The 24,578-nt window shown below is 34.6% G+C and overlaps 1 protein-coding gene across 1 annotated transcript in view; it reads right to left on the bottom strand.

Annotated features, from left to right (window-relative positions):
* PTPRM (protein tyrosine phosphatase receptor type M) overlaps positions 1 to 24,578 on the bottom strand; it is an 829,551-nt gene that overhangs the window by 293,370 nt on the left and 511,603 nt on the right. Inside the window, exons 12-13 of the mRNA XM_049769948.1 lie at positions 9,888 to 10,161; positions 5,808 to 5,844 (exon numbers count right to left, since the gene is read on the bottom strand). Of these exons, the coding sequence (XP_049625905.1) occupies positions 5,808 to 5,844; positions 9,888 to 10,161 (311 nt within the window). The remainder of the gene's footprint in view (positions 1 to 5,807; positions 5,845 to 9,887; positions 10,162 to 24,578) is intronic.

Genomic DNA, 24,578 nt, shown 5'->3' with positions numbered 1-24,578 from the left:
AATTAAGGGCAGGCTTACAGTAAAGATTACTAATTTACATGGAACAGCCTGGGTGCTGTTAGAAATGTGGCAGCGAGTAAGGAAAATAGATCATCTACCATCTGCAGACGATTAAATCCGAAACTACTGCTGCATAATATTTTGAAATATCCCTCTGCACCATTCATACAGTGCTGCTCCTTGTAACTAGACAACTGCAGCAACTGGATTTAAAAATGGCATAATCATTTCTCACACATTACTCACGAAAACTTTCTAGTACTGCTAAGTGAGATAAATAAACTAAATTTGGTCAAAGAATGGAAACTTTTCAGGGTTTTACAAAGATAATTCTTTTGGAAAGACAGATGCATTTTTGTATATGGATATAATAAACTGTAAGCAGAAAAATGTTATTTCCAAGACATGTTATACACAGCATTTGCTTGGTCATAGACTATTGTTCCACCAATATCCTTGTTTGATTTCTTTTTCTTACTTACAAAACAATCTGATTACTGCATTTTGAGAAAAATTATACTGTCTCATATGAAAAGAAAAACAGAGCATCTACCCTGTACCAGAAAATATTAAATGACATGAATAGAACTTAGTTGAGAATAGTGATATTGAACACTCATGCATTCACAACTGAAAGAAAAACACATTGAGTTATGTTGAAAAATGCATGGTAAATATCAGGAAAGTTATTTTTTTCAACAAGGATTTTTATATAATCTTTTTGTTATGCTTGAAAAATATTCATTTTGGCTATTAATTTAAGCTAAAATTACAAATTACTTTAAAACAGGAACCAGCTGATCCATTTGCTTGGTTTTGTAAATAAAGTTTTATTGGAATACAATTACCTGTATTTATTTCTGCAGATGCAATGGCCACTCTAGATTGTAGGACAGAGTTATGAAAAAGAACTTTTGGCTCATATAGTTTGAAATATTTACGATCTACCCTTTACCAAAATTTTCATTGAACAATAAACAATAAAAATAGTTGTAAAAAAGAATAACACTAAATTTGGAAAAAAAAAACTCAGCAGTTCAAATCCTATACTTTGAAGCTAATATCTGATTCTGAGACAAATTTAGGGTCTCCTCTAGGCTTAAAGAAATGTGTGGAAGAGTAAAGATTTCACAGAACATATCAGATTTACAAAGTGCCATTTTAGTTCTATAGTAGGATAGTGGAGCCTTCTGGAATTTAATTAACTAACATTTATCAAATTGTTTTGCATGGCTGAAGTCTTCCTTGAAAAATGAGTTTGGATCAAGTAAATATGGAAGACAAAGTGAAACAGGCCCCTCTCACCCCACATATGTAGAAACTTTAATTTTCTTTTTCGGGGGGAGCCTTACCCAAAGTAAGCTCAGGGCTTGCTTTGCCTCTGTGCCCAGGAATTACTCCTGGTATAACCACTGGGGAGCAGGGAAAAACCATATGGGGTGTCAGTTATCAAACCAGTGTCAGGGGAATGTTGTACTATCTCTCTGGCCCTCTTTAGGAAATTATCAGGGGGCTCGATGTCCTCATACCAAACATTAATACTTCATGCAAAGAAAAAATATTTCTTTATAAAATGCTAAATGAAAGGCCAGAGAGATAGTACAATGGGTAAGGCATTGGTCTGGATGTGATCCACCTGGAGTTCTTCACTCGCACCATGAATAGTTCCCTGAGCACTGTCCTAAGTCATCCCTGATCACCGAGTCAGAAGTAAGTACTGAGTACAACCCCAAATAGAAATGCCAAAGAAGGACTGGGGAGATGGCTCAAAGGTGGAGACAATGCTTGGCATGCTCAAGGTCTCAGCTGGATCATTCTCAGCACAAAGAATTCTCAAACCAGGTGTGGTTATGAGGGCTGCAACAGTATTGGGCCTGAGCATTGAGCATCAGGTCCATGCCTCCATGCTCTAAGTTTGCTAGAAGTTTCTCCTGATTCCCACATACTTTTGGGATGGTCCCTATTTAAAAAAGAGAGAGCAAAAGAAAAAGAAAAGGGTGGATAGAAAGAGAGAGAGAGAGAAGAGAGAGAGAGAGAGAGGAGGAAATATTGAAGAATAACAAAACTATTAGATTTCTGTTTCTATTTCTAAATTCATAAATGATGGCCGATTAACATATATAAATAGCCTTACAATAGTTTTTGTGTATTGAATATGAGTAATTAAAATGAATCTTAATTAGCTATGCATCTCACCATTTTGTTTTTCAGGTTATTTTTTTTTTCAATCAGTGAGAGTACTTTAATTCTGGTCTAAAAAGGAGGCTATTTTTTTAACTAAATGAAAAAAAAATGAGAAATTTTTCAGTCTTTGAATTAAGAAAAGCAACATTAAAAATTTTGAATGTAAAATTGCGTCATAACAACAGAAATCCTTCAGATTTTCTGAAGATCTTTTAGAAAACCATACAAGCATCTCAGTACAAATGTAAGTTAAATGAAACAATAAACTTAAAAACTGTAAAGATTTCTTTTCTACAGAAAATGCATCTTAAATTTTGACACTGAATGGTTGATTTCTCTGCTTTTAAGGTTTATAGACTGACATATAATATTTTTAGAAATAGTGTATTATGTTTTTTATTTTTACTTTAAACTACACTACTATTAGCCAGAGCATAGCAAGGAAAGTATTAAGATAACATAGTCTCTGCTTTCCCATAGAGTAAAAACAAGTATTTTAAAAAACCCTCAAACTTTTATGAATTCAAAATCCTCAAAACTTATTGATATTTTATGTATCTGAACTTAAAATTTCTGCAGATAAAACATTCAAAATGATGTTTATAATAAATGAATAAAAGAAAGCTCAAATATATACATTCTCAAGAAAAACATACGATATTGAAGGAATTATTGTATTGTGCAATATAGATGTAAAGTTTACGATTTGAACTGATTGTATCAATTAGAATAAAGGTGTCTCTTTAACTTGTTAAAGAAATCTGAAAGAAATCTAATTTATTACAAGACAGATTTGGCTTTTATATATGATGACTATTTAGAATTAATCCTCAAAAAATCTTCAAACTAAAAGAATAAGTTCTAACTTAATGAATTTCAGTAGTCATAATGTATATTAAAGTAAACACACACTATAATAAATCATAGGTGAATTGGGAAATCTTGAGAAAATTTCAACTATTAAAAAATATCTGAATAAAATTGGAAAAAGTTAGGTAAAGAAAAGGATAGTCATGAACTCTCTTATTTACTATAATCATGAACTATCCTATTTAGAGAAAATTTTTTAAATCAAAAGGGTACTGTTCAAATATGATGTTTTGTTATATTTTTAGTAGCTGACTCTATTTTGAAACTCAGAGATGGAACTTTACCTGTACCCAAAAATCACAGCATAGTCAGACACCTATGGGAAATCTATGCATATAAAAAAAGTGATTCATACAAATATAGGCAATTTTCTCCATATCTAAAATAAGGCTAAATATAGCATAAATTTTTTACCTGAACTAATTTTCTTAGACTTTGTATTTAAAATGATTATTATCAAAACACATTTGAGACCATGATTATGACATTTACAGATTTAATTAACATTTATAGACATTTAAATAAAATTTAAAAAATTTAAATATAGACACATTTGAAATTTGAAACAAACTAATTTGTTGTGAAAACAAATACATCTCCATATATCCTTTATAAAAATATTTAGGCCTTCTCTTGTTAATAGTTGTAATAAAAAATTGAATATTTAAATGCTTATATTTCAAACATCTTTTCTATGTGGTGCCTATAAAGTTATTATTAGACCTGCTTAATTCCACTTTTACTGAGGACTAACATGACATGAATCCCATACAGAAAAGGATTTTTAATATGAAGAGGAATAGAAATAGTAATAAATATGATGTAACAACACACTGTCCAGTAAAAATATATTACTGAATATCTACATATAGAACCTTGTACAATAAATAAGCATCAAATAGTACAATTTTAACTGGAAGAATATTTCTCAAAATTTCTTCCTGTAGTATGCCTCTGTGAACAAAAATGACAATGTATATGATGAATATTAAAATCTGTTTCTTTGTTTCCTCCCAAAGAGGATATTTGGATAGTGTGTTGCTGGGTAAATGTTTGCAAATCACTCAGAAAATAACAGCAGGGACTATTTAGTCAATCAGGTCAGCTGATTGCCTAATCATACTTTGGTGAGTTGAAAAACAAATTACAATATTGATTAAATCTAGCTGATGAAAGAAAATGATCCAAATCAACATCTAATCCAATGTATTGTGAAAACTATCAACATCAGATTTCCTTATTTACTAGTGTGTTATTTGTGTAATTATTTAACTTTGTATACTAATACATGACAGATATCAGTGTAAACTGGGAAGTGTCTCAATGCTAATGAAGAGGAGGACAGAAACTTACACAATGTAATACTGTCGCTGGCTAGAGACTGTGTTGGGATGAAAGCCAGAAGATAGTGAAATGCTGTGAATGGGAGTCCAAACATTTAGATCAAACAGATTATTAGCTGAATGACCTTGATAAATAAATTAGTCTCAAAATTATGCATTTTATCAATCAAAAGAAGCAGTTACTGTCTCCTTTCTTAACAGAATTTTAATGAAGTAAATTAGAAAATTTGTATGAAAGTAATTTCAAAACTTTATTTAATCTGTGCCTAAATCTGAAATTGGATTTTTTTCAGACCTTAAGGATAGGTGTTAAATTCAAGAGAAAATAGAAATATGGGAAATGATCAATACTATTCAAGGTCTTCAAAATACCATTACAACAGTTAAGAGATATTAAACCTCATCTGTACCTATTGACTTTTTATTATTTTTAAAATAAGGAAACTTTATTAGGAAAAATAATATAAAGAACTGAATGACATTTAATTAATATAAATAGATTCTCATAAATAACCAATTGTGAGTTCATGCAGACAAACAAAACACAAATGCATTGACTAACTCACACAATGATCAACAGAATATAAAACAAATAAAAAAATTGCTGAGCTGATCAATGAGAATTTTGAAACATGATGGATGTTAATGATATAGAAAACTATTTAAGTTAAAACAACAAAGACATAGCATTTATTATTAATATAATTAATTTAATCTAGTGCTATCATCAATTGAATCTAATTTTATGAATCAAAGTTGCTTTCTTGCCATAATTTATAAATCCAATCATACTCATGGTCTCTAATTATCTGAAAGTGTGTTTAACTACAAGTATTGACTTATAGCACTCATATAGACTTTTACAATTCTCAAAATATTTATATGCTGATGAAAACCTACACCGCACAATTGGCAAGAAGACAGTAAGACTTGTCATATGCACACATCTGTACTTTCTTCTGGAAGACGCTATTTGTGGGGTGCTGTCTTATGCTGGTTAGGCTTAGTCACTTAGTCCATGTGAAGAAAGCCAAATAGGCTTTATCAACAGCATTTTGTACAATGAGGTCACTGCCAAAGAGTGATAAGCATTAACTTATGACTTTATACATAAAGATTCAATGGACACACTACTATGGCTTATGTATAGCATTGTGGCTTAAAAGACAAGTCTTGTGATAATATAAAAAAATTCTTATTGAAAATGAATTTTACAAACTTCTTGGAAGACAGACATATGACTTATTTTAAAAAGTATGTAGAATACCATCATCATTAACCACCATATGTTCCTAATGTATTCAAACATGCACACACACTGACTTTGAGAATCTGATGTTTATAAGAAGTTTTGAAATACCATACAAATGAAAGGAAATATCACAAAATCCTCCTATAATTTTAACATACCTTTTGTGGCCACTTGAACACAATCTATTTTGGTTTCCTGTATCAAATAAAGAAGGGGAAATTACTATTATTGTTTAAGCAAACAAATATATGTACAGTTCTACCAAACACTGATATATTCTCATTGCAATCAATGGGTATTAATCACACCCTCAGTAGTTAACCACATGGATAAATAATTAATACATCATGCTCAGGGACACTTTCTGGCTACAGTGTCAGTGGTATAGGGCATTACTGTTATGGAGGATGAGCTAAAAATTGAATAAAAATGTTTCCACCTGTCTTTCTTCTCACTCCTTGTGTAATAAATGAGAACAATTCTGTCCTATGTTTTCCCTTTTTCATTGGCTGAAATGAAGATAAGGGAGACACGAACTCTTGCTATGAAGGGAGAAATCATTATGGTATCTTAAAAATGTTCCCCTTTCTGGAACACTGGCACAGAGGGAAGGTTTTTGTTTGCCTTGCAGTGCCTGACCTAGGATGGACCTTAGTTCGATTCCCGGCGTCCCAAATGGTCTCCCAAGCCAGAAATGACTACTGAGCACATAGCCAAGAGTAACCCCTGAGCGTCACAGGGTGTAGCACCAAACCCTCCCCCCACCCCGTGCCCCTTTATGAACATCTCTCAGGTGAAACTGGACTATAGGGCTGAAAACAATGGAGCTTTTTTTTTATTTAAACAACTTTATTACATACATGATTGTGTTTGGGTTTCACTCATGTAAAGAACAACACCCATCACCAGTGCAACATTCCCATCACCAATGTCCCAAATCTCCCTCCTCCCCAACCAACCCCCGCCTGTACTCCAGACAGGCTTTCTATTTCCCTCGTACACTCTCATTATTAGGATAGTTCAAAACGTAGTTATTTCTCTAACTAAATTCATCCCTGTTTGTGGTGAGCTTCATGAGGTGAGCTGTAACTTCTAGCTCTTTTCTCTTTTGTGTCTGAAAGTTATTATTGCAAGAATGTCTTTTATTTTTCTTAAAATCCATAGATGAGTGAGACCATTCTGCATCTTTCTCTCTCTCTCTCTGACTTATTTCACTCAGCATAATAGATTCCATGTACATCCATGTATAGGAAATTTTCATGACTTCATCTCTCCTGACAGCTGCATAATATTCCATTGTGTATATGTACCACAGTTTCTTTAGCCATTCATCTGTTGAAGGGTATCTTGGCTGTTTCCAGAGTCTTGGTATGGTAAATAGTGCTGCAATGAATATAGGTGTAAGGAAGGGGTTTTTGTATTGTATTTTTGTGTTCCTAGGGTATATTCCTAGGAGTGGTATAGCTGGGTCGTATGGGAGCTCGATTTCCAGTTTTTGGAGGAATCTTCATATTGCTTTCCATAAAGGTTGAACTAGACGGCATTCCCACCAGCAGTGGATAAGAGTTCTTTTCTCTCCACATTCCTGCCAACACTGCTTCTTCTCATTCTTTGTGATGTGTGCCAATCTCTAGGGTGTGAGGTTGTACCTCATAGTTGTTTTGATTTGCATCTCCCTGATGATTAGTGATGTGGAGCATTTTTTCATGTGTTTTTTGGCCATTTGTATTTCTTCTTTGTCAAAGTGTCTGTCCATTTCTTCTCCCCATTTTTGATGGGATTAGATGGTTTTTTTTTTCTTGTAAATTTATGTCAGTGCCTTGTATATTTTGGAGATTAGCCCCTTTTCTGATGGATATTGGGTCAATAGTTTCTCCCACTCAGTGGGGGGCTCTTGTATCCTGGGCCCTATTTCTTTTGAGGTGCAGAAGCTTCTCAGTTTAATATATTCCCATCTGTTAATCTCTGCTTTCACTTGCTTGGAGAGAGCAGTTTCCTCTTTGAAGATGCCTTTAGTCTCAATGTCCTGGAGTGTTTTACCTACATGTTGTTCTATGTATCTTATGGTTTTGGGTCTGATATCGAGGTCTTTCATCCATTTGGATTTAACCTTCATACATGATGTTAGCTGAGGGTGTAAGTTCAATTTTTTGCAAGTGGTAAGCCAGTTGTGCCAATACCACTTGTTGAAGACGCTTTCTTTGCTCCATTTAGGATTTCTTGCTCCTTTATCAAAGATTAATGTGATCCCTCTAAAGATGCCCATGACATTCTTCAAAGAAGTGGATCAGGTACTTTTGAAATTCATTTGGAAAAATAAACACCCTAGAATAGCTAAAACAATCATTGGGAAAAAGAATATGGGAGGAATTACTTTCCCCAACTTTAAACTGTACTACAAAGCAATAGTTATCAAAACAGCATGGTATTGGAATAAAGACAGGCCCTCAGATCAGTGGAATAGGCTTGAATACTCAGAGAATGTTCTCCAGACATACAATGGAGCTTTTTTATAGAATGGAATAATCTGAACTCTCCCACTCCTACCGGAAAACCCAGGAGCTCCCACCCACTATACCCATCTTCCCAGCAAAAAAATGGCCTGGCTCCTCTCTACATCAAATTCAAAAGAAAATAATGCCCATCTATACTTGTCAGCAATCTGTTCAGGGATGATACCTTTGTGGTATTCACAAGGAAAGGAGGTAGGTGGATTCCCCTTTCTGCATGAATTAGAGCAGCCCAGTGCCACACCCTCCCATAGAAACGGCCCAGCTCTGTAAGTTAACTTTATCAAACATCCAAGTCAACAAATTTGTTTCAGATCTGTAAATCCTGAACTGCATAGTTGCATGTGCCTTCTTCCAATAATTTATATTAGTGTTAGCCCAGTAGTATCACAGGAAATTTGATAGGAAAGTTACATACTAATTTACTAAGCTCATTGAGTCTAAACAGTAACACAGAAGGCTCAACTATCACCAACCACAGCCAATAAATCCTAAGACACTGACTATAGTAACATCATGTAGAGATATAACAATTATTTCAAATTGACCCTTGATCTAAGTTGATCTAAGTTTTGATAATTCCATTTGTCTCTGCTTTTTAACAAACTATATAAAATAAATGGAATTGGTGTTTGAACATTTAATGTCTGAAACAACTGTATTATGAGCAAATTAGAGAAAAAAACTTGCCTTTCTGTTTAAGTAGAGTTCATATGTCTGATAAATGTATGGCTATACCATAATGTTCTAAAACCAATATAACTAACTTATAGGATTAGTATCTTATCAATTCAAGGATGGTCTAAAAAGGAAAGGGAATAGTTAAAATAAACTCTGTTCAGACCATCCCTAAATTGATAAGATACTAGACCTATAAGTTTTTATTTTGCTTCAAATTCATATTTCTAAAATAGTATTTTGTTAGAAAAGAAGATTTTTAGTCACAGCTACTGAATGCCTATACTCTTTATTTATTTTGTTTTGTTCTGGGGTCACACCTGGTGAGCTCAGGGCTTAATCCTGGCTATGCACTCAGAAATCGCTCCTGACTTGGGGGACCATAAGTTACACAGGGGATAGAATCCAGGTCCATCTTGGTCAGCTGCATTCAAGGCAAATGCCTTACCGCTTTGCTATCGCTCTGGCCCTGTGGATGCATACAGTGTTATGGAAATATGGAACTAGGATAAATATGCTGAAAAAATTTGATGTTTTTCAAATGATCTAAAGTAGTATGTATCTCTATGGTTTCCTTGTAAAATAATGAGCAAAGTATAATTATATTGAACTTTTGTCAAAAAGTAATATTTGAGGATAAAAACCAATATATTAACAATATATTCTTCCTATAAAAACAAATTTATTTTATTCCATAAGTTTTGGTGGATAATATTATTCAGAAAGCATATAAAAAGCATGATTTTTATAATACTATTTCTACTACTACCTTCTTTCATCCTATTTTCTGTTCATATTAATAACTCCATATAGGGGCCAGAGCAGTGATACAGTGTTAAGGCATTTGCCTTGCATACATCTGACCTAGGATGGACCACAGGTCGATCCCCTGACATTCCATATGGTCCCCCAAGCCAGGAGTGATTTCTGAGCGCATAGCCAGCCAGGAGTACCCCTGAGTGGCACAGGATGTGGCCCCAAAACAAAAAAAAACCCACAAAAACACAAAAACCAAAAAATAAAAACTCTATATAGGTTATATAAACTTACCCCATTAGCTCTACTAGCTGCCTGAAAATAAATTCTGTAGCTTTTATGGGGAAGAAGAGGAGTATTCCAATATCCACTGTATGTTCTATTATCACCAATAGTAAAGGGCTGAGCAGCCTGGAGGCTGTTTGCTGGAAATTCTGCAGCAAAGTAGTACTGAGAGTTCAATATTGAAGCATTCTGGAAGTGAATTGGCACTGGGTAGCACTTTAAGATTTCTGTTGTCTTTTTAGATCTGCGGGGACGTTCTTCTTCAACAACTATCTGGTAGACACTAGAAAAAAAAAAACGATCATCAGTGACATTTTAATAATAACTGAGCTGCTTTCAAAAGGGTATCAAATGGATCAACAGGATATACAAAATTAATGCTTTAATTCAATAATATGAATATTCTAAGTCAATAAATCCAGATAGAATATACACACCATAATATTTGTTCAGTGAAAGAGAAGAAATATTTTAATGTTCACTCACAGAACTGTTTTTTTTTTTTTGTTGTTGTTTTTTTGTTTTTTTTTTGTGGTTTTTGGGTCACACCCGGCAGTGCTCAGGGGTTATTCCTGGCTCCGTGCTCAGAAATTGCTCCTGGCAGGCACGGGGGACCATATGGGATGCCGGGATTTGAACCGATGACCTTCTGCATGAAAGGCAAACGCCTTACCTCCATGCTATCTCTCCGGCCCCTCTCACAGAACTGTTTTACCTCGTATAATATATTTTATTAAGGAAAATGAAATTCAACATATTTTTAAATTATGGGTTTTTTGTGTTTATATGGAAAATATATTTTTCTCACAAGAAGCTGAAGGTTAATATATAGACAAACTACATAGTAAATATAATTACATTAACTGTTAATTTTTAAGAAAATGCAATATTTTCTTTAATGAGAGTTATATGAATGCATATGAACTTTTAACACATCAGAAAAGAATGACTTAAGATGCCTTTTTCCTTACATTTCTTTGCCTTTCTCTTAACCATATTCATATAAAAGACAGAGATGACATAAGAATAGGAGAGAAAAGATATTGAAATTTCAAAAGCTGACCTTGTGGTTACAGGGATTTGCTAAGATAAATAATGAACAGGGCTATTTGAATTATAAAAGTAAGATGGAATCAGCATCCATTTAACATCTATTCAAGGATAGATGCAACCTACCAACAATTATATCATCCTTTACCAGATCCTCTTGCCACAAAATCCTCCTAGGTATTTGTTTTCTAACTAAGTTTAAAAGAATGATTACATATATACATACATATAAAGAAATATATATCATTTGAGCTACATCCTGAACTGCTAAGTTTACTACTGTGTTCAAGGATCACTCCTGACATCGCTCAGGGGTCAATATAAGACACCTGGGGTCAATTCAAGGTTAGTGGCCTGTAATTGCTATAGTATATTTCTTACCTTAGGAATAATTTTTTGTATTTTTAGGGTCACACCTGGCAGCATTCAGGGCTTACTCCTAGCTCTGCATTCATAAATTGCTCTGGCTCAGGGGACCATATGGGGTGCTGGGGAATTGAACCTGCACCCTTCCTGGGTCAGCCATGTGCAAGGCAAACACCCTAACACTGCTACCACTTCAGCTCAGGAATAAATTTTTTAAATTAAAATTAAATTCCTTTCTAGAATGATTAACATTCATGTAGTTGTTGGCAGAGAACAAAGTTCCTAATACTGAAAAAAACTAAATCCTGATAACAGTTCTAGAAACAACCTAAATGATGTTCAAAATCTTGTGAGGAAATATCTCTTCTGTCCTCTCCTCCACTCTGCTTTTTCCTCTCTACCTTCTGACCATTCTCCTCTATCTATCCCTCTCTCTCCTTCCTTTCTTTTTTCTTTTCTTTGTCTTCTTTCTTTCTCCATCCCTTCTTCCCTCCCTCTCTCTCTTCCTTCTCTTTCTTTTTCTTCCTTCCTTCATTTCTCTTTCTCATTTTTTCTTTTCCTTTCTTCCTCCCTCTCTTCTTCCTTCTTTCCTTCCTTCTTTCCTTCCTTCTTTCTTTCTTTCTTTCTTTCTTTCTTTCTTTCTTTCTTTCTTTCTTTCTTTCTTTCTTTCTTTCTTTCTTTCTTTCTCTTTCTTTTCTTTCTTTCTTTCTCTCTTTCTCTTCTCTTTCTTTCTTTTTTTCTTTCTTTCTTTATTTTTCTTTCTCTTTCTCTCTTTCTTTCTTTCTTTCTTTCTTTCTTTCTTTTCTTTCTTTCTTCCTTTCTTTCTTCCTTTCTCCCTCCTTCCTTTCTTTCTCCCTTCCATCCTTCCTTCCTTCCTCCTCCCTCCCTCCCTTCCATCCTTCCTTCCTTCCTCCCTTCCTTCCTTCCTTCCTTCTTCCTTCCCTTCCTTCCTTCTTCCTTCCTTCCTTCTTCCTTCCTTCCTTCCTTCCTTCCTTCCTTCCTTCCTTCCTTCCTTCCATCCATCCTTCTTTCCTTCCATCCTTCCATCCTTCCTTCCGAGTACCACCCAAGATCATCACTAGAGGGGGCTTGGGAGACAGACCATATGCGGTACCTCGCATGCAATCCTAGTCAACCTATGCCTTGCATGCTGGTTCTTTTAACTACTGCCCTAACCCCCTTAACTTACTTACCAAATTAGAAAAGCAATAGGATTTCACAGAACAATATTAGAACCTTATATTGTGCATAGAGGTACATTAATTTAGAGAAAAAAATCATAGAAGATTTATTATAAAAAAGACTAACAGTTCACCTTCCTGGAGAGCTTTCTGTGAACTCTGAATTGTAAACTAGATAAATCATCTCATTTTCAAGTACAACCCTTGACACTTATTACAGCAATACAATGCAGCTGCCATTCAATTTATGATTGTTTAAATAAAAATAATATGTTTTATAACAGCTGAATAATTGCTTAGTAGATAGGTAGTCCACTATGTTCACAGTCTCACAATAAAGTAGATTATAGTAAATGATAAAAAGAACTTAAAAAATTAGAAAGAAATGTCTCTTACTGTCTAACTTCAGATACTTTTTATTGATTGGTCAAATCAATACTCCACCAAATCTGGTAGAAATCTCATGGATCCAGCATGAAAGGGAGTGTTTAGAAAGAATATTACTATGGCAATGATGACTTTTGTTTCTCCTCCCCTTTCCCCAACTTATTACCTCTATATTCAGATGTAAACAGATTAAAAAACACATATAAAATTCTTTGACACTAGTCAATTGAGAAGTTGCATTGTCTAAATGGAATTCCACCAAAGGACCAACAGATAACAGAAGAGACACTGACTCTTGCTTGAAGCTTCAAAGAAAGAATGTACAATTCCTGCATGGTTAAGCATGGAAGCTAATATTTGGAGAATTCAGTCATGGAGGACAGCCACATCAAATGTGGCCTCAGATGCTAAACTTGATAGACACAGCAGGATCCCTTCTTAGATGTCCTCCAGAACTGCTAGGTGACAGATGCATTACAGGCTATGTACTCAAGCTATCTCATGATGTCACACAACCAGACCTTCATGATGGTCACCTGGGACACCCCAAGAGGAAATCGACAAGTACTTGCTGCCCATGAAATAACATAATAAACAAAAAAGGTTGTTTTAAACTGCTTTTTAAGTAGTTGGAATATAGACAATATTAACTGGTATATCAGGTCATAGGTGAGCAAGAGAAAGGGTCAAGGCCAAATATTACAGCACAATCACATATGACAGCAATAAGTTAAAAAAATATAATATGCTATTAAATGAGAATAGCACTGAACATTGCTGTTCTCTTGAACTTATAGGAGTGGGGCACACTACCATGTATGCACTTTATGATTTAAATTCTGCTAGCAACTAGGGTTTTAAATCAATTTCTTTTGTCTTTTGTTTATTCTCTTAAGAAATGAGAAGACTACTTAAATATCTAAGATAAATTTTATTGTAGCCAGAATTTTTTCAACACATTATACTCACAAATAAAGATAAATCATAAGAAAAATTTCTTGTTTTACAAAGGGATTATCCATTTAACTAAATAATTGTTAAAATTGATTTCTTTCTACTACTTAGCTTTTCATTTTAATTTGCTATATGAGATTATTTTAAAAGTTAACTGTGACTATAACTTTGGGGAAGCCTGTATATAAGACAAAATAGAAATATTTGAAAAAAAGTGAGCAGAGATTATTCCATATAGTAAAAGTAATATGTTAATATGCTCAGGATAGTTCTATTTTTCAAATTTATATAGGAGAAAAGTGATGTCGTATTTAGTCTGGGGCTACAGCTAGCAGATGTGTTCTTCATTTTTCAGAACCATAAGAGAGGTTTAATTTTAAACTTTATTTAGTCACCAAGAAACTACAAAGTTATTTATAATCAGGTTTCAGGCATCAATGTCTCAAAGTTGATCCCTTCACAAGAATTGAATCATCACCTATCTCCCAATCCCTACAGCCTCCCATTCAACAATCTGCCTCTACAAGAGGTGCTTTATATTTATCAAAATGTTCTTGCACTGTGGTTTACAGTATTGTTGCTTTTAGAGTCTCATACATGACACTTTATTGCTTTTCACCCCCCTCTACTGTTGATTGAACACTTCCCTCCACTCTTGCCCATGCCCTGTCCTATGCATTTTAAAGCAATGCTAGTAGTGCTTAGGATAAAATCCTGGTGAAGGCACGCATGTGTCATGTGTGTCCCATGAAAATGTCCATTCACTCCTACACATAAACCAAATACTTTCTACTTTCCATAATCAGTTTATTTTGAATAGATTCTTATTTTTAAATCAGAGAACTATAACTTACAAAGTTATTTAAAGTTGCGTTTTAGGCCTATATTATTTCAACATCAATCCTACCACCAGTGTCAACTCCAATTACCATTGTTCTCACACTACATCACTCCCACCTTTCTTCTCATACACCTTCTTCCCAGTCCTGCCATCTCAACAGACACATTAGAAAGTCGATTCTTTTGTGTTTATCACATTAAATAAGAAACAGATGGCAGTTGTATATTTGACCTCAATTCCTTCTCTCAGTGGTACCTGTGTTATACATGATTTTCAGAAAAATTGTCCTCCTGGATTCTGCAATAAAACCTGAACATGGTTGTTATATTCTCCAACTCTTGAATCCTCCTAGTATACCACTAGAACAGAAGAGTTTCATCACTGGCATTTTATAACCTGAATAGATTTCCTTCCTGATTCTAGCTCAGCTAGATACTATTTGAAGGTCTCAAGTGAACTTTCCAAGTTCCAGGATTATGAATTGTTCTACCTCTATTACGATCTACTCTATTTCTATATCCTGGTCTAAATCCTAGTTTATTTTTTTTTATTAAATGCCCACACTCTAAAATCTTTTTTTTTTATTTTTCAGGCCACACCCGTTTGATGCTCAGGGGTTACTCCTGGCTAAGCACTCAGAAATTGCCCCTGGCTTAGGGGGACCATATGGGATGCCTGGGGATCGAACCACAGTCCTTCCTTGGCTAGCACTTGCAAGGCAGACACCTTACCTCTAGCACCACCTCGCCGGCCCCTCTAAAATCTTTTGTCATAATTTGAAGATCTGATGTACAAAAAGACTAAGACCATCTCACAGGAACTTATGGTCTGTATACTCATATTTGTTTTACTCCCAAAGCACTAAAAACAAGATTTCTGTGCTATTAATGAAAAAATTCCCCTGGAATAGGGCGATGACTAGTCATTTCTCTATGTTTTTACAGTATAAAGTGGGTCAGAAAATGTATTTTGAAACCATAAGCAATTTCTACATCCTATTATTATACATGATAAGGAGGGAATACGTTAGTATTCACAATTATGCTTTGCTTCACTAAAATTTAACAGTCTATTTTGCATCAAATTTCAAAATGTTAAGATAATGGAAAAAATGACCAAAAATTTTGTGATAAAGAATACTAGTTATATTATAAATTAGTTCTAAAAAAATCACAATTAAATAATGAACCCTAGGGGATCAAAGGTACTCTACTATATCTATGCCCTTCTTACTTTTGTTTCTCTTTATATTCCTCTTTTCAATCATGCTAGTGTTGTATGTATATGTTCACTCATTTATTAATTCAACAATATTCCTAAGTGCTTCACATGTGCTTGGCATTTTAATACTTTAACTTGAACAATACAATGTTTGACATACCCTAATGAAAAAAAATCATCTTGTAATTTAAATGCTATCTGAGTGAAAATGGATGAAAATAATTGTTCTAAGCAGCACTTTTATGAGAATTAGATGAAAATTCAAGAATTAAATGATTATTTAATGGGCTCTATTTCAGTCAGTGGGCATCAGTTACACTATACACTCTACTTTAGATATATTACTTTTTAAATGGCTACCATTTATTCATCTACAGATCTATTAAAGGAGGAACTAAGTTGACTAGAGCAATTTCAAGCCCGCAATGTCTTTTCATCCTTGCTCCACAAGACAAATTAGATTTGCAAGCATCCAGGCCTCAAATCTATTTGCTCTTAAATAATTTAAGAACTGAAAGGTCAAACAGCTCTTTTCTATTCCCGTTTATCAAAGTCCAAGCACTAATGAAAAATAGCTAAATCCTACCTGCTGCTCAATTGCCACACTTAGCTGTCTCCATGATGGAAATGAACACATTATTGGCACCTAGGTCAATGATACCTTGACAGAACTTTATGGCAGATCTGTTTGTCACTCGTACAAATAACATCATCTCACGAATGAATTTTATAAAATGTTTCTCAGCCCTATTTTATCTTAAAAAGGAGCTTTGAAAATTTCTCTAAATGGTATTCTTTTTTCCCCAAAAGAGATGACTTAAAAGGAATTTCTCAAGGATGAAAGATCAAGGTGAAGATTCTAGTTTAGTGAACAGAATTAAACTTTTATTATCCTTTTAAAGTACTATCCATGCTCCCTTTGTTTCTTATGCACACCTTTCCTAGAATTGCTCCACCACTTTTCTGATACTTAAAGTGCCATGAATCTTCCTATGTTTGCAATATGCTGACACAATCCATAGTTAAGAAGAATCCACCAGACATGTAATGTCATTGTATCAGAATTTCCTTAAAGAATGATATTTAATTTAAACTTTAATATTTGAAAGATTTTTCTACAACAAAAGCAAGGAGAATGTGAAATCTGTATATATAGAGAATAGTGCAAGAATTATAAGCTTAAAAAGAACATCTAAACATCATTCATGTTCTTTGTTTAACTTGAAAGTTAATATGTGATAAAATGTTCTTGGTCTTTCCTAACTTTAATGGGTGTAGAGGAAATCTATAGCAGATAGAAACTGACTATAAAATTTCTATTCTAATTTATTTAAAGATTAAACCCAGAGTAATAAGTCTATTTTAATTATCCACTTATTTCTATTTCTTATCAACATAAAATATTAGAGAGTTATACAAATAAATAATAGAGTGATGGGCAAGTGAACAGTGGGGAAATAATTGTATTGGTGCTTTTGATATTTTAATGTAAGTACTTTGAATCACTTTAAGAACTTAGACTATTGTTAATTTTATGGTATGCTGAACTTACAAGTTTGGTAAAAATAATCTATTTTAAAGACATAAAAAGCAGAAATTAACATCTTTCTAAATATTAATTTCATAGGAAGTATAGGTAGAAAAATACAAAATAAAACTAACAATAAAATGATGATTAAATTTGCACAGTAACACAGAATTATATTCTTTTTACTTTTTTCCTCAAAAATAGCTTATCCTGGGCTAGTGAGATAGCTAGTACAATGGATAAGGCACTTTTATGGCATGTTGCTAACTGAGGTTGGACTTGGGCATGCCACATGGTCCTCAAGCTCACCAAGAGTGATTCCTAAGAGTAGAGCCAGCAGTAAGCCCTGAGCACCACTGGATGTGGCCTTAGACACAAATAACTATAATAACAATCATCATCATAATACCTTGGACTAAAATGATCAACATTTACAGAAATAATCAAATTCAACAAACAGCCTGGAAAGTCTAAACTAAGATTTAAATCATTGTAATTGGGGAGTGGCGGGATAAAAACTGCTTTTAGCTTAAATTAGAAAGAAAAGAAAGAAGTGAAATTTTAATTTTTGTACTTTGATTATGATTTCTACAATTCTTTATATAACACTAGCAGTGAATGTAGTTGACTCAATGTTTAGTCTCATTTAATGTCATGAATGAGAATTGATAATAGTCATCACCAGGATATGTGTTATTAAATGGTAGACCAAACTTTTATTTCTCCTCTACTGATCTAGATAAAAGTGACCAAAAATTGCCAGGGAATCAAAAATATCTTCTATATTCTGCCAGCCTTAATATTTGTTGTTGTTGTTGTTGTTGTTGGATTTTTAGGAGGGAGTTTTGGGTCACACCCGGCAGCATTCAGGGGTTACTCCTGGCTCTATGCTCAGAAATTGCTCCTGGCAGGCTTGGGGGACCATATGGGATGTCCGGATTCGAACCACAGTCCTTCTGCATGCAAGACAAATGCCCTACCTCCATGCCATCTCTCTGGCCCCAGCCTTAATACAATGTGCCCCAGCCTTAATATTTTAAAAGGTGCTTAACTGGCATGCGCATGTACGCATGCACACACATGTGCTGTCCTGTCCGTGCAAGCACTCCTGAGCATGCATTCCAATACCACTTCTCTGCTAGAAAGTGATAAAATATGATATTATAAAATAGTAATTATAACTGAAAGGTTGGGTTCAAATATGAGTTTGATTATAGTTTCATTTTGTGAACAAACGGCATGAAGAAAAACCTTTATTTATGGATGTTTAGGATGATGAAATAACAACTAGAACATTAGATCCAGGCTGAGAAGCACTGTAAAAGACTACCTGTTAATAATCTTCACAACAGGAAGTAAATTTCAAGTAAATTAGTCCTAAATAGAACATCTTTAAGATTGTTAAAGATTGTTTCCCTGTTTAACAAGTTTATGGACTCTATTTTTCATACTCTAGTCACTGAGCTTTACCTTAATGTAACCAAACAAAAATGACTATAAAGATATAATTAAAGTTTAGCAACTTTATTATTAAACTATATCACTGAACATCTTCCTTAAATAGTCATAGTGTTTGAATAAAAATAGAATTTGATACTATTAAAATCACACAAATCTCTTCTTATCTTTTTTGTACTGTATTTAGTTCATACTTTTGCAATCCTTAACAGCAGTGATGAATTAAAACAAACATCACATTGCAGATGCAAGCAACTCAAAGCAGGTACTGCTGTAGGAATATAGACCTGTGCCTCTTACATGCATACAGTAGTTCTATCTTTGCTAGCAAATCTTCCACTGACTACTATGATTCCCTCAAGTTCTCATAATTAGGGTGCAAGATCCATTAGTTGTAGCACCAACAAGGAGGAGTCAGGAGAATATTATCCTTGTTCTTGAGAAACTCTGTTCAGAGAGTTAGGATTGGTCATTATACCAAAGTTCTAAATGACTAAGATCTGGTAAAGGTTTGTACAGTGTTTGATAAGACAAAGGGAGTAGTGACAACACTGATGCCAAAATTTCTGAGTTCCTACATAGTTGAGTACATTTAGCTCAGTTTCATATCCCAAAATCCCTATAGCTAGAGACCATGCATTATAGCCACTTGCTCCCTCCATATAAAAAATAAAACATATTGGGGCCAGAGCAATAGCGCATTGGTAGGGCGTTTGCCTTGCACGTGGCTGACCGAGAGCTGACCCTGGCATTCTATATGGTCCCTCAAGCCAGGAGTGATTTCTGAGCACGTAGCAAGGAGTAACCCCTCAGTGTCATTGGGTGTCCCCCACCCAAAAAAAAAAAACAGAAACAGAAACAAAACATATTTTAAAAGGGATAGGGCTAGGGGTGAGTAAATTGTCCCAATCAGAACATAAATAATGGTATTAGTGGGGTCTGAGATATAGTACAGGGTTTAGACATTTGCCTTACATATGGCTAACCTGGTTTAGAAACCTGATATCCAAGATAGTCCTGTGAGACCAAGAGTGATTCCCAAGTTCAGAGACAGTAGTAACCACTGAATGCTCCTGGATTTGTGAACTCTTCCCCATCCTCAAAAAAGAATGTTTTCTTACTAAAACTGAAAATGTATTATATACAAATGTGGATTTATAATAACTATACCTCCCTGTAACAATGCTATGAAGCAATATTATAGAAATAAATTTTTAATAAAATATAACAATAAACCACTATTAAGAAAATAAAGGCTGGGATTGGGAAATTATACAGTAGGTAGGGTGCTTGCTTTGCTTGTGTCAATGTAGGTTCAATGCCTGACATCACATATGGTATCTGAGACCCTCCAGCAATACCTGAGAACTGCCTGATGTTGAAGGGAAGGAAGAAATAATGGAAGGAAGAAAGAGAGAAAAGAAGGAAAAAAGGAGGGAAGGAAGGAAGAAGAGAAGGAGAAAAGTAAGGGAGGGAGGGGTTAAGGGAGGGAGGGAAGAAGGAAGGGAAAGAGAGAAGGAATGAAGGAAGGGAGGAAAGGAGGAAGGAAGAAAAGGAGGGAGAGAGGAAAAAATGGGAGAAGGGAGGAAGGAATAGGGAAGGAAGGAAGGTAAGGGGGAAGGAAGGGAGGGAAGGAGGAAGGAAGAGAGGAAGGAGGGAAGGAAAAGAAGAAAAGAACAGAAGGGAAAGGAAGAAAAAATCAAAATAAAATAGCTACAGACAAATAAGTTCCGTCTTTAAATTTCTAAGGTGGTTTTCATTCACTCCAACTAACTGTGTAAACAAAACCTACTAAAGTTCTGTTTTTTTTCACCAGACTCAAACACCTGGCAAATGTCTTCAGGAACTCAAAAGGTACCTTCAGAAATTGTAGAGATGATTAAAAGCAGCGGGCCTATCTCTAGCTTGGATGCCTAACTGAGTCCTGCTGGCATGCCAAGTCCCCTGAATTTCTGAGTGGTACCCAAGAATGTAAGGATTTTTTTTTCTCATTTCTATACTTTTGGACTCCAGACAGAGCATTGAGGGGTAAGGGATTGGGAACAGGAAGCACTTCTGCATGAGCTTTCTTAATTCCCTCATTTCCAAAACACATAGAGGGAAAAGAAAAGAGTTATGTCCATTTTGGGGGGAATGGGTAGGAAAGAAATAGTTCTGGTCTCTGTTCCTCTCTACCTCTTTCCAGCTCAAAGACAAGCAAATTTGAAATGATTTTATCTCCTTTAATCATGTCCTTTGTTCATAGTTCCTCATGTTTAATCCTCTATTTGGTATCCACTGTGATTGTCAAAATAATGTAGACATGTTTTGTAATTCTGTTTTGGTGCTGGTGATATCATCTGGCAAGAACCTGAACTGTTCACAGTTGCCACTCAGCTTAGCTCTCTCCATAGAGATCCTGCTGGTACAGGGCCTTTGCGTGATGGTGCCCCTGCCCAGGAGGCCTGCTCCTAAAATGGGCTTTAATCTCATACATAAAATCCTTCAGAGAAGATTAAGTTGAAGAAAAGAAAATTTAAAAAAATAGGGTAAGGAAGGCTATGCTGCATATTTTATGCACAAAAGTCAGCTTGAAATGAAGTTTGAGGGAAAGCTAAATTAAGTTTCATTGTATAAATGCTCAAATACCTCTACTCTATTATTATTATCTTCCCCTGCTGCTTTAAAGCTTCTTTTAAAGGGTCTAGAAGAACAAGTCAGTTTTCAAAATGAATTTTGAAAGAATGACTGACATTGTCATCCTAGAAGCAACATTAGTAAAAATGATCTTTGTTTCCTGGCAGTAAAGAAACCATCATGTTACTTTTTTTTAATATATTAAAAATCACTGAAAATCCGGTGAGGAAATTGATGGTGATAGTAATAAGGAATTTAGTACTTTTGTTAGCACACACTGTAGTAATATGGTATAATTAGTAATGAAAATAAAAACCACATCAATGCAATAAGATAAAAACTGAAGGAATGACATTTCAGTCTCTGTGAATAATATGTTCTCCAATAACAAAGGAAAAATTAGTTGAAATCCAGATTGATAGTTCCTTTCATTTTGGGAAATACTTTTAGTAAGAATAGCCCCTTTTAAAGATTGGAGGTGAGTGGTGAGGAACAGAATTTTATACTTATAAGGTGAAATTGCTGAATTTCATCTCTCACCCCATGAACCTTTTAATTGTTTAAGAATTGGGACAAGAGAGGATTTCACAAAATATATTTAAGATATTACTGAATTTTTTTTTACTCAAAATAACTTATAATTTTATTCATAAGCATTTAAAAAGCATTTAAAAAGAACTGGTATTATCTTTCTTGATTCTTTGGCTACTACTAAAATGGTGAGATAATAAAATAACCTATTTATCAACAAACAGTATTGATTCATCTGATGAAAGCAACGGACACAGCCCAAAATTTTTTGTTTAATCCAAACACTCCAAATATTCATTTTTTGCTACTCAACAAAGAATATGTTGTGATGGGGTTGGAAATTAACTTCAAAAAACAAGTCTTGGAGATAGCACAGCAGTAGGGTGTTTGCCTTGCATGCAGCCAACCTGGGAGGGACCAGGTTCAACTCTCGGAATCCCATATGGGCCCCCAGCCTGCCAGGGGTGATTTCTGAATGCAAAGCCAGGAGTGAGCCCTGAGTGCTGCTGGGTGTGGCCCAAAAACCAATCAATCAATAAAGTTTAAAAAAAAGTCTTAATTTAAAATAGTAAAGAAATAGTGTACTGTACTCCTAGAACTTGTGTTACCTGAGCAAAAAAGTAACAGAAGACAGCTTCTGACTTCTAAGAATTAAATGTTAGAAATAAGCCTCAAAGAGTCTAATCACTCTAATATGAAAAAAGAGGTATGATATGCATTCCCAACACTAGAAATAACAGTAAAGGAAGGGCATTAATTTGCTGAATTACTCAAGTCTCTGAGGATTTTAAAAAAAGGTTAACAATCTTGGACTCCATGTAATTCCAGTCAGGGCAACTGAGGGAGAGGGAGAGGAGAGTGGGATGGTTTCTGATAGCTGATGGAGGAGGGAGAGGCTCCTGAAATCACAGAGTGGTGGTTTGGTTCAAACAAAGTTGTGGGTTTGGAATGGCCAAATCCTCTAGCCCTGTCATTCCTCTGGTCTGTGAATGGGGATGCTAACATCTATGTAGAAAGTCATCTTTGGAGAATTAGGCATGACTTCATAAATAGCCAAGTTCAGCTTCATCCATAATAACTACTCAGTATAAGTAATAATATTTATACACTATTTTTGATAATCATAATAATCATTCTGCTTAGAAGAAGGTAATTGAGGTACATTAAATAGGATTTAGAAAATTTTCTGGAACACATGCAGAAGAGAAAAGAATACCATATTATTCACAGATTCCTGCAATCATCACCAGTCAGAAGAGAATCAATAATAAATTAAGACCATTCCTATTTTGAGAAAAATAACGTCTATGTAAAATATTCTCCTGACTCTACCTACTTATATGTCATTAATTCTCTGAAATACCCTTTGAAGAAGATACTATTATTTCATATTATTCCCAAACATTATATAATATTCCCCAAACAGAAAATTTCAAAGCCAATAAGGGCCAAGAAATAAACCTAGGATCATTGACCACTTGCTGTGTAGCTGCATTTTTTTTAAGATCTCAATACTGTTGCATAATTTACTCCCAAGAAAATTCCGTCTTTAATTTTTTAAAACTACTCCAACTGACAATGCCTTCCTATTGCCATCAAAGTTTGGTTGTACACAAATTCTTCAAAAACACTGATGGTTTTGGGGAGTCTAGGAATAATTCAATCATAACTACCTCTCTTGCAGGCATATGCACAGAAATTTGTATGAAACTCACAGCAAGTAGCATAAACAAGTGTACAAACACTGCAATCAGATGTGGTGAAATATGGAGTAACAGGCCATCAGAATAATAATAAAGGAAAGAGAAAAAAATCTAGGACCCTGTAGCATAAATGCATTGTATTAATACTAGATATATTTCTTACCATTTTTATAAAACTCTTACAAAGCATGAATCTTAGTTCAGATTTAGGAGATCAAAGGCAGTTAAAAACTCTACTCAGAAGTTTCCTTACCTCATCACCTAGTGGTAAGATGAAATCAGCAGATACTCTGTTCTTGATATGTGCAAAAACCAAGATCACTAATTATAGTCTGACTTTGATAACTGCGACTCAGCAGAATTTTCCTGGGACCAATAAGAAAGACTTTAGCCTAGACTTTGGCCTAGGATTTGTACGAAAACCAAGATCTCTAATTCCAGAGGCCTTTGACAACCATGACTGAACAGAACTTTTAAAAACGTAAGTAAAGACTCTATCCTAGGTTTCCTCCTAGGATCTGTGCAAAAACCAAGATCACTAATTACAGAACAGCAACTAGAACAACCATGACAGAGAAGAACCTCTGGAACCAAAAAAAAAAAAAAAAAAAGACTCTATCCTAGACTTTTTCCTAGGATTTGTGCAAATACCAAGATCTCTAATGACAGAGGACTGATTTTTTGGACAACTACAACTGAGCAGAACTTTTTCTGGCACCGTAAATATACCTTCGGGTTCGATAATGAGCATGTCTGGAACCTGTAGTTGTTCCCATGATGGTATGCCTCAAGGGTGGAGAAACCCTGTATTTCTTAGGTCAAGATAATTACCTTTATATTTTCCCCAATACTTATTATGCCTAT

The sequence above is a fragment of the Suncus etruscus genome, chromosome 3 (genome assembly GCF_024139225.1).
Source record: "Suncus etruscus isolate mSunEtr1 chromosome 3, mSunEtr1.pri.cur, whole genome shotgun sequence".
NCBI lineage: Eukaryota > Metazoa > Chordata > Mammalia > Eulipotyphla > Soricidae > Suncus > Suncus etruscus.
This window is presented reverse-complemented; position numbering and strand designations above follow the sequence as displayed.